The sequence below is a fragment of the Glycine soja genome, chromosome 11 (genome assembly GCF_004193775.1).
Source record: "Glycine soja cultivar W05 chromosome 11, ASM419377v2, whole genome shotgun sequence".
Classification (NCBI taxonomy): Eukaryota; Viridiplantae; Streptophyta; class Magnoliopsida; order Fabales; family Fabaceae; genus Glycine; species Glycine soja.
In genome coordinates, this window is record NC_041012.1 from 34259251 (window position 1) to 34271530 (window position 12280).

The 12280-nt window shown below is 33.1% G+C and overlaps 2 protein-coding genes across 2 annotated transcripts; both read right to left on the bottom strand.

Moving 5' to 3' along the window:
• Positions 1-2403: 2403 nt before the first annotated feature.
• Positions 2404-11429, bottom strand: LOC114376921 (probable helicase MAGATAMA 3). Its single transcript, XM_028335247.1, is given in 7 exon segments — positions 2404-2971; positions 4292-4412; positions 4414-4494; positions 4578-4631; positions 4633-4819; positions 4973-10500; positions 11147-11429. Coding segments are annotated over 6 exon segments (837 nt in total). The 5' UTR covers positions 5310-10500; positions 11147-11429; the 3' UTR covers positions 2404-2914.
• Positions 6130-6819, bottom strand: LOC114373237. The gene has a single exon (XM_028330751.1). It carries the CDS (start codon positions 6817-6819, stop codon positions 6130-6132), a length of 690 nt encoding a protein of 229 aa, XP_028186552.1.
• Positions 11430-12280: the final 851 nt, after the last annotated feature.

Sequence of the window (12280 nt, forward strand, 5' to 3'; positions counted from 1 at the left end):
TTTCTTAAAATCAATAATTGATCAAGAAATATAAAATTTTAAAAGTAAAAGAAAAATCTGATGAAGATAAACTTTTTAACAATTTTTTTTTCTGATCTAACATGAATGGATAACTCATGATCATTTTGCTATTCTTTTCTATGCGTGAGCTAGGTTTCTATGCATAATTAATCATTTACCATATTAACACATGTTATAAAATATGCTATATAAAGTTAGTTAAATAATTTATACAACACATATTTATTAGATCATTAACCAGTGATCAAGATAATAAAAAGTTAGTAGTAAATAAATAAATTAGGACTAAAATATGATTTGAGTCCTCATAAATATAAAAATATTCGAAATTCATTCCTATAAAATTTTTAATATATTTTTTATTTTCACAAAATTGAAGACGAATTTTAAATATTTTTATATTTACGAGGAAAAAATATTTTAACTTTAAATTAGTGATGTCAAATTACAAAATACTCATAATAAATACTCAAATATTCAAAATCATTGAAAAAATTACAAAAATCATATTTTCCTCATAAATGAGAGTGTGTACAAATAAAGTCAAAAAAGTTTAGAATTAATAATTAATTAAGGATCTAGGTTAATGAATTAATAAAAAAATGTTAAAAAAATACAGTGCAACTGAATTGATAATTATGATGAAGTGTTCTGATAACACTAACTAACTAACTATATATATATATATATATATATATATATATATATATATATATTACTTTTAATTCCTTAACTAAGTTACTAATTAACATTCTTTTCTAATCAAAAGAAGAATAACTTCATTATGGTATTTAAAAAGCACATTTCAACAAAACTATGATTCAATGAAAATAGTTTGGAGTGTAAAATGAATTATGATTTATAAGCAAATTATCATTAGGAGTGTAAAATGCAAACAATGGCTTTTTGGAAGACTATACTGCAGGATGACTTTTGGTTCATCCTTCTTGGTCAATTTTCACTTTTCAGGATAGGGCAAGTATGTATTAATAAGTGTTTGCGTGTTTAGTTAATGTAACATTGCTTTCTCTTTTCTAAAAGTATCACTATTATTATTACTCCATTTCAATACGTGTAATGTAAAAAAAAAATGTTTATTTTTATAAAACTAAAATTTGTAATTAATAAATTTTTAATATATAAAAATTACATTATAATTAAAATTCATGATAAATAGATATTTTCAAAAATATAAATTAGATTTTAGATTTAAAATAAATAACTTATATTGTGATACAAATTGATTCACATATTTGGTGATACACTTTTGTTAGTTTAGTGAAGGGAGGAATATCCAAATTTTATTTTAAGTTTTTTTAATTTAAAGACTATAAATATTATTTACGAAAAATATTCATGTTTAAATTAGATTCCACTATTATACACAACACACTATATTTTTAACCCAAAATTACTAATTAAATTGAAATAAAACCTCACATCATCTTATCTAAACACTCACTGGTAGATTTTTTTTTTTTAATTTAAAGTATGATACCAATATCACTTTTCCAATTTACTGTAACTTGATTTTAATGTTTGGTAATAAAACACCCACTGGTAGATTTTTTTTTTAATTTAAAGTATGATACCAATATCACTTTTCCAATTTACTGTAACTTGATTTTAGTGTTTGGTAATAAAGAAAGCATAATACTTTTTAAAAAAATTAAAAATTAAACCAATCAATTAGTCAATATAATTTTATCAAATCTGAATTATGGTCACTGCGATTATCTTTTTAAAATAGTAGTTCACATGTTTATGTTTTTCTGAATCTTGATCTTTATCGTTGAAGATTCCATTCTATGTTTCTCACTTATTGAAATTTTAACCACAATTTATTTAATTTAAGTACTGTTCTTTACATTTTATTAAAAATTGCTCCTTCCCGTTTTCAAATTATTAAGTTGGCACTTTTCCCCAAATCAAAATGCTTTCCACTTTATCAATTCATACTACCGAACTTTACAATCTTTAAGAGCATATTTCATTTTCAATGGTAAAATTACGTTTAAAACAAAAGTAATTTTACCAACAGATTATATAGCCTTTAATTTTATGTTCATTTTACTTTTATTCGTTGAATTTGCATTAGAATGAGCGTCACAATATTTTTAAATGCAAACCAAACATGTATTAGGATGGAAAAGCGCAGGCAAGGATTGACCTCTTAAACCTCTTACAACCCTACTACTTCAATTACAGAGCTTAATGACAATTAATCAATTTCATCTGATTAACCAATTGTCATTAACCAATCATTTGCATATGACCTAAATCTTATTAACTACAGAAAATTTCCTCATTCACCTTTGTTGGTTCATCTTGATTTTATATGTGCAAGTGCATTAGAAACAAGGAAATCAACAAAAACGCAAATGACAGAAAAAAAAACACCCAATATATTATAAACAATCAGCATGCGATGTGGCAGAAAAGAACATCCCTTACACCAACCTCATGCCTGATCTTGTACACATATAATCGGACTACTCAAATATTCATATTTATAGAGGATATGATAATTTTTAGTTCACTACATAGAGGAAAGTGAGACACCTCAATCAATAATGAAAAAATTACGACAGGAGATTTTAACAACTATATATGGTTTTGTTGGACATGTTCATGTAATATCAACTGTTGATCTATGAATGATTGAGATCTTTTACTTTTCTCTCTAAAGTGAAAGCTTACTCTAGAAGAGTTAAATCCTTGGAGAAAAATATCACCGCTTCTTCCTTATCATGTCAGAAATATAGCCAAGGCAAACCCAAAAGAGACATTATCTTACTTAACCTATGACTGTATGCATAGAGTATACTCTTCTATACTTACACCATTGCTATTGACATTGCAGTTGAAGCAGATGTTTACCCAAACTTCAAACTCAGTATTGCTCTCCATACCAAAGCTGCATGGTATAGGATTCCAAAATCCAATATTTCTGAAAAATGAAAATGAAAGTATCATCATCTGCCTCAACATCAATAAAAAAAAAAAAAAAAATAAACAATGAGAAAGCTTGCGAAGAAACCAAATTGGAAAGCTCAAACAAATTATTCTTAGTTGCGAAAGTGTAAGAGACCCAAATGTTGATTTCTTATCAAGTTTTAAGATGGACATACAAAGTGATAAACAAAGATAAATATCTCATTTGGATTAGCAAAAGGAAAGACTTACTTTAGAATTTAGAATTACCACAACAAAAAATAAAATAGGGCATGATCACAACATTGAAGTCCCAAAAAGGCAAAAATGAAAAACTTACCCGTAACTTCTGACTGGTTGAAATTGAGAGTAAATTACTCTGACTCTTGTATTTTACTTGCGCTACACTAACCTCTTCTGTACTTTAAAAACCTTCACTTAAAATATGCATTGGAAACCCTGCATGCACCACTCTATTTTTTTACACATTTTTTTTTTCAAAACAGAGGAGAGATTTGTGTAACAGAACAAAATTTAAGTGAGGTGAGAGTAGTATACTACTGATTCCAATTTATGTTCCCCAGTCCAAGAGAAGAAAATTGGTTACATTGAAACTGCACAGGATCAGCTTGTGGAAGATTATAATTGGTTTGATGATTTGAACTCTTGTATGAAATGTCAATATCCCTTGACAAATTGGATACCTCAGGCAATGGCAAAACATCCCAAATCTTTAAAACTTAAACATTATTTGAGTTCTCCTCAAGAACATCTATGGTCCACGCAAGATAAAGTGACTCATTGACTTTATACAGTTCCAACTGTTGGGAAGTACCATCCACAGCTCTAGTATTTATCTCCTGGTGAGGCTGATGCCAACCACTAGAAAGTTGCATCAGCAGGAAACATATTTTCTTGCAAATCTCAGTGCTCTTAATTCTTGCCATAGAGATCAGAAAACCTTGATTGAAGCAAATCTATAATAAATATAGATTGTCACGGAAAAGACTAAGAATACATGAAAATAGTAAAGCTGGTTAAGAATTGTCAAAAGATTTTCATCCGCTGCATCTGTCATAAGGGTTAAAGAGCAGCTAAAATTCATCAATAGCTTCTCCTAACTCTTCAGGAGAAAGAATTTTAATTTTAGCGCAATTTTCTGCGTATGAAAAATACATTGATTTGTTATGCATTTATTATGTGAGAAATTTGTAGGTTGGAAATATTCTCTATCTCTTGTTATGTATGCTTTTGGGAGATTTTGCTTGACTTATTATGGCAGGTTTAATAATAAAAATAAAAATAAAGGTGCATGAACAATATTCAAGCAGCATACCTTCCACTTTGCTTTCTTAAAGAGCAGAGAATTCAAATTCAATAGATCATTAACTTGACCAAGCTCAATCACAGAAGTTGCAGTAGCATCAGATAACCTCTCATCCTTGTCAGCATTATGCCCTAGCATCAACGATTAATCTCTCCCAAATAGAGCCACGATTCACCAAAGTTTCACCATTACCTACTATCCAAAGGCAATACCTGTATAGATAAGGAAAAGTACACCCATAATTAGAACATATGTAGAACAAATAGTGTGTACAATATCAGGGCACATATCATACCTTGCTCTTGTTAAAGCAACATTAGTCCGTTGAAAATTAGAAAGGAATCCCACATCCCATGTTATTACATCTCACATCCTCTTTGCCACCTTGGAAACCATCAACAGTGGAAACCTTCAGGGAAAAGTCATTATCAACATCACCACCAAACCTTTTTCCAATAGAATCTTATATGGCAAGAACTTGAGCTTTATATGGAGATATAACACCAACACTAACAGTCTGTTTGCTAGAAGCTGATTCTGTAAGTATCAACAGATGAGAATAACAACCCCAAAGTTAGGATAAAAGATATATTCATAAATTATATGGATGAAGAAACTCATCACTACCATTTATATTTCAGTCGGTTACTTTTGTTCATACCCATACATTAGATCACATTATAAAATTACCTTTATAGAGGTTGAGAACAATCTCAGATACCACAGCTACTTCCACCATATTTTTTCGGCTATTCCCTTCATCAAATTCATCTTGTCCATAAGCAACATTTATGAAAGAGTAGAACTTAAACATATCTCCATGTAGAAAATGTTTCTCATGGCTTCTTTCTTCGACATTTGGAGAATCCAAAATCTGTTTGTCATAGAATTCCATATTTGGAAACCGGCTTATGGATGGATGCACTCTATATTGAACATTGAGAAGGTGTTTTTCATGACCCAAAAGAACCAGCCTTTCAAACAAACTTCTCCTAAACCCTGCCTCGACAGAAATCTGCATATTCATAAAATTATCTAGATGTTGAAACCAATTGGAGCAGAATTTCTCAGACCATTGCCCAATTTTGCTGAAACCTGCAATGGTTGACTAGGGCCCGAGACCCTTCCAAGTTCTGAACTACTGGTTTCAAGATAAATCATTTAGGAGAGTTGTTCAAGAGTGTTGGACAACCAACCCGATAAGGGGCTGGGGGGGATTTGTGCTAAAAGAAAAAAATTAAAGGAATTAAGGTGAGGCTGAAAGCTTGGAACAAAGATCAATTTGGTGATATGCAGAAGAAGCTATCAAGGATCGAGATCGATTTAAACAAGCTGGAAATTGAAGGAGATGAAAGGCAGCTAACTGACCAGGAGTTAATGGCACGCAAACAGCTGTAGGAGGACCTATGGGTGGCAACTCAATCTCATGAGTCTTTATTAAGGCAAAAGGTCACGATGGAACAAAGAAGAGGATTGTAATTCCCGCTTCTTCCATATGATGGTGAATTTTAATCGTAGATACAGTACCATGAAAGGAGTGCTTGCTGATGGGTGTTGGATTAATGAACCTGGAAGGGTGAAAAAGGAAATTCACTTGTTCTTTAAGCAGAGATTTGAGGAGATCGAATGAGAGAGACCCAAATTAGATGGGGTCAGATTTCAAGCCATTGAGCACCATCACAATGACCTATTGACGGAGCATTTTGATGAGAAAGAAGTAAAGCTTGCAATGTGGAAATGCGGGATTTTTTATTTTTTTTTGGAAGGCAGAAAATATATATTATTAATAAGAAAACATCAGTACCAGAGGTACTGGTGAAAATAGACAAATACAAAGACACCTATGGTCATCCACACCATCTGCTATGATTTCTCCCTACCCCAAAACCATCACAGAATTGGACAAAGTGAGATGCTGGGGAAACTGAAAGTGCTCCTACAACCTGCTTCCACCTCATGGATTCCCACCATAAGCCTCTAGTCATTTTGCAATTGAAAAACAAGTGACCAGCATCCTCTTGTTCATTCCCACAGAGAGGACATTCAGTTTCCTGAATGGGTACGTTTCTTCTAAGAAGGTTATGTCTAGTGGGGAGCCTATCTTTAATAAGTCTCCAAGAGAAAACCGCAGCCCTTGGGGGGATTTTCAACTTCCAAATTGTCTGGAAAATGTTTACCTCTGAAACCTGTCTATTACAAGTCATCAATAACCTGTAAGCTAACTTAGGGGAATACACACCGCTAGGATCAGCTTTCCACAACATGGTACCCTGCAGATGACACTGAATAGGAATAGCATTGATTTCTTCCATAAAAGCCACTGCAATATCATCCTCATGGTCAAATAAGTTCCTCCTCCACTTCAAGTCCCAACTCCAATTACCCTGAGAAAAATTTCCCATCATAGAGATGGTATTAGTCTGCTGTCTACTAATCATAAACAGCTGATTATACTTCAGCTCAAGGTTACACTCCTCCCCCAACCATTTATCTTTCCAGAAATTAATTTTATCCCCACACCCAACCTTCCAAACCATCTGATGCTAGATAGAGCTAAAATCAGATTGCTGATTTAGCTTTCTAAGGTCCCTCCACCACTGGGAATGCCAAGCTTTGTCTCTACCATTCCTGAGTTCTGACCATCCTCCATATTTAGAAATTAAGATTCTGGTCCACAGCTGATGCTGATTATAGGATAAAGCCTAGATCCATCTACCCAACAAGGTTGCATTGAATTTAGAAAGGTCCTTAATCCCGAGGCCCCCAATCATCCTTGGGGAGACAAATCACATCCCACTTCACCCAAGGGATTTTCTTATGCTCTTGATTCCCCCCCCCCCCCCCCAACACAAAAAATTCCTTTGCAAAGACACCACTTTGTCAACTATTCTTTGAGTTGAAGAAAGATAGAAGGTATATTGGTAGGGCAGTCAAGACAGAATTTATCAGAGTGACCTTCCCAGCCATGGATAAAATTTTCTGGTTCCATTTAGATAATTTAGCCTCAAATTTTCTGATCAAAGGTTCCCACACCAAACGACTTGAAGGCTTAGCCCCAATAGGAATTCCCAAATAGTAAAAACGGGTATCCATGTGACTGCAATTCAAAAATTGGGCTGCTTCATAAACCCAATTGGTTTCCTCCCCAAAAACCCCAAAATGACTTTTTGTAAAATTAATCTTCAAACCAGACACCATTTCAAAACCTCTAAGCATGGCCTTCAAAACAATAACATTCTCCCATGAAACCTCACCAACAAACACTGTATCATCCGCATACTGCAGTATATTTATAGGCTCTTTTTTCTTTTCAACCATGTAGCTTCTGTAAAGGCTTTTGTTAATTACTTCCCTCATCATTCCAGGAATTCATTAAGGAATTCTAGGAAATTATCAAACCTGATGAGCTCTGCTTCATGGATGAATTCGTCGTTAACGGAGTTTTTGCGAAAGGAAGTAATGCTTCATTCCTAGCACTAATTCCTAAGGTTCATGACCCAGAGAATCTCAATGAATATAGACCTATTTCATTAATAGGTTGCATGTATAAAATTGTGGCCAAGTTACTAGCAAGAAGGCTGAAGAAGGTGCCGGCAATAATTATAGATGAAAGACAAACTGCTTTCATAGAGAGCAAGCATATGTTACACAACATTCTTATTGCTAATGAAGCGGTTGAGGAAGCAAAAAGGTATAACAAGTCATGCCTAGTGTTCAAAGTTGATTATGAAAAGGCTTATGACTCAATCTGTTGGGATTTCTTGTTGTACAAGTTGAAGAGGATGGATTTTTGCTCTAAATGGATTACTTGGATTGAGGGTTCCCTCAAATCCGCTTCTATCTCGATTTTGATTAATGGAAGCCCTACAACTGAGTTCACCCCACAAAGAGGACTCAGACAAGGGGATCCACTAGTTCCACTTTAGTTTAATATCGTTGCAGAGGGTCTAAATGGCATGATGAGAGAAGCAATGGAGAAAAAATTGTTTAAAGGTTTTTCAATTGGAAGAAATAATGTAGAAATCAGTATTCTACAGTATGCAGATGATACAATTTTCTTCGGGGAAACCTCAATGGAGAATGTGAAAGCAATCAAGGTGATATTGTGGAGTTTTAAGCTGTATAAGGGCTCAAAATTAACTTTGCAAAGAGTAGTTTTGGGGTAGTTGCAATATCGGAGTAGTGGAAGAAGGATGCTGCAAGGTATCTAAATTGTAGACTGTTGGTTGTATCTTTTCTCTACTTGGGTATCCCAATTGGGGCAAACCAAAGGTGTTGTGAGGTTTGGGATCCCATTATCAAAAAATGTGGGAGGAAGCTATCAAAATGGAAACAAAAGTATTGTTCTTTGGAGGTAGGGTGACCCTCATAAATCAATCCTAAACTCCATTCCTATTTACTTCTTTTCTTTTTTCGGGGTACCTAATAAAGTATTGGACAAGCTGGTGAGGCTACAACAGTGGTTTTTGTGGGGTGGAGGCTTAGGACAGAAGAAGATTGCTTGGGTAAACTGGGATTCAGTGTGCCTACCAAAGGAGAAAGAGGGGCTGGGGAACAGGGATTTGAGGAAATTTAATTATGCTCTTCTTGGAAAAAGGCGATGGAATTTATTCCATCACCAAGGGGAATTGGGGGCTCGGGTGTTGGATTCAAAATATAAAAGATGGAGGAACTTGGATGAGGAAAGAAGAGTCAAAAGTGAATCCTTTTGGTGGCAGGAGATCAGCTTCATTACTCATTCTACTGAGGATGGTAGTTGGTTTGAAAAAAGGATAAAATGGAAGATGGGGTGCAGAGCAAAGGTGAGATTTTGGGAGGATGGTTGGAGAAAAGATGATGTGCCACTCATGCTGAAGTACCCTAGGCTATACATTAATTCTTATCAGCAAGAACAGTTCATCCAACAAATGGGGAGTTTCTGAGATGCAGTCTGGGAGTGGAGATTTCAGTGGAGGCGACCATTTTTTGATGCAAAAATAGATATGGTTGCTAAGTTCCTGGAGGACATAGAAGGTATCACCACACATCCTGATCAACAGGACAAGTGGGTCTAGAAGGGAGATTCAAGTGGCAACTACACAATGAGGAATATGTACATGTTGCTTATGAGAGATTCAACAGATGAGAATCAAGATGGAGCTTTTAATGAATTGTGAAAATTAAAGATCCCAAGCAAAGCCTCCTTCTTCGCTTGGAGATTAATCTGGGACAGATTGCCAACAAAGATGAATTTATGTAGGAGAAATATTGAAAGTATTCATTCCATGTGTTTGTTCTGCAGAAATAAGTAAGAGGACGCAACACACCTATTTTTCAATTGCAGTAAAATTCTACTGCTTTGGTGGAAATTAATGTCTTGGAAAAACATCAGGAAGCATTTCCACAAACTTCGAGACAACACTTCCTCCAACATGCTTTTGGGAGGTCTTCTGGTATCAGGATGCAGTGTTGGTATATTTGGGAATTTCCTTAACTTGGAGTATTTGGTAGCATAAAAATAAGATTGTCTTTTTAAACAAAAGTTTCAATGATAGTAAATTGATGGAGGGTGCTATTTCCGTGTGTTGGACATGGCTAAAAAACCTAGAAAAAAAGCTTTGACATACCTTTTCACCACTAGTCCAGTAATATTAGGGATGCATTTTGTAATCAGGGAGGGATAAGTATATAGACATTGGGTAGTTTTGGGCTAAGCATACTGTCAGATATAGGGTCTCCTAATTCTTGAGATATATAGCTTGTATTAGGGTACCATATTTCTGCTTATCTTGCTCATGATCTGTAAATTCATTAGTACCCTTGGTACTGAATTAATTTTGTTGATAAAAAAAAAAATTGAACCTCATAAACATTTTTGTCGTCATTTTTCTTTCTAACCCTCCTAATTAAAGCAATAAGATAGAAATTTCCATGCTTGTTCAAATCATTAATGCACGCTGCCCTCTTATCGGTCAAAGCAATGAGATGTCCAACCTCAGGCTCATACACATCCCCTTTTTTTATCACCATCTCTACTGTTTTCATTTCTATCTGGTAAAACAAATATGTGGAGGTGAGTAATCTTCAGACAAATTAATGTCAGTTATTTCACACACCGGAGCTCCTGACAACATCATCATGCTTGAGCATAAATCTGTACGAGTTTCCTCAGTAAGTGGAAAAATAAATGATTTCAGATAGTCACTTACTGACCAGAATGCCATTGGAATTGGCCTCACCTATTAAAACATACAAACATGATAGTTTTAGTAGCTAATTATTATATTCAAAAAGCAAGGAACTTCCAGTATGCAATGAATGTTGACTGCACAATCTGTTATTTATCAACTTTTTAGCAAAATGTAAATGCTCAGTACTCAGTCCCACAACTTCCTGTAGAAAATTCTTTTGGTTTACGCATAACTCATTGTAAAAAAAATGCATATTGTTCACGTCAAAGAACATACTCAGTGATCACTGCCTATTTATTGAGCGTGTCTTTTCAGACGATCCAATTCGAACAGTCCATTTATGTTGTCAAACAAATTGAATTACACAAACACTTAGGAACGAACAAATTGAATTACACCAACACTTAGGAACAGTGTAAAGAGGAAAAATTGAACTATCACACCAACTCTAAGGAACAATGCATAGACCAAACGAAACTCAACAGCAATGCGGCAATGGAATTCAGTTGCTGAAACCTTACTACCGGACAGTAACATTACAAAAACACTCATACATTAACCAAATTCCATGAGAAATTTATAGCATAACTATAACCTAAACCTAGTAATGATGTTTTCAAAAACAGGTAATAGAGGAACGAATGATCATATATATGATAAAAGTTGAATATGTGATGAAAATGAGTAACCTGACCTCGTCTTTGTAATGATCATTGTTGAGTATATCCTAAAGAGACCAAGAAAATATCAATTTCAATAAGCCTTCACTATTAATTTCCATCACCTGGGTTTCCCAGAAAAATTAATCAATCAGATTAATCACTGATCACAGAAACACAGTTTGTGGTGCAGAAAAAGGAACAATTTGTAGTGCAGAGAACAGAAAAGGCAGAAGAATGGTAGAGCAAGTGAGACAATGAGTAGTAGTTAGAGCGGCAATTGGTCTATTGGAGTAAGGATGTCAAATTTTTGGTGCTTAAAGGGGTAAAATATCTATATCTATATTTATATATAGACCATTAAAGAATTAAACAATTGATGAAAATCCTTTTTAAAGAATTCTTATCTCTTACACTTCTTTTCATTGTTCCGTGCATCCCATTACAGTTTTAGTCCTATTTAATTTATACAGAAAAAAATCAATAAATAAATAAAAGAAAATATTAATTTTACAAAATTAACATTATCATTTTTTATTCATTTGTTGTTTAACTCAAATCATTAATATTATAAGCAATATAAATATAAATAAGTAATTAATCTCTAATAAAGAGCTTGACTTTCTGGGTTACATTTTTTTTCATCCATAATTTTTTTATGCAAATGTAAATATTTGAAAATAATATTCTTAATCTTTTTTTAATTTTACCTTTTCATATAATGATTTTATTAGTAGATAATTTATAAGTATTTTTGTAAGTGATTATTAAGTATTGATGTTTATCTTGATTCTAGTAAATCTTGAGATCTATTCACTTAAACTTTTAATATAAAAAAAATGTATAATTTTATAGGCATTTCTTATAATATGAACATAAAAACATTTATTCTTATGTTTGTTTGTTAGGATGTTATAAAAAAAATCTCAAATATCTTTCATTTTTAGAAAAATTGCATTTTCGTATCTGCATAACTTTTATTTTCATGCTAATAAGATGAGAAAATTACATTCTCATGAAAATGTGAAAAATTATTTTCTAACTCCAGTAACTTTCATTTTTACTTTTATTTTTCATTTATTATTCTAAAACTTTAAAAAATTTCCTAAAAAAGATAAAAGTTAACCAAACGTATTTTTATAAAATCAAAATAATATTCATAGCCATAA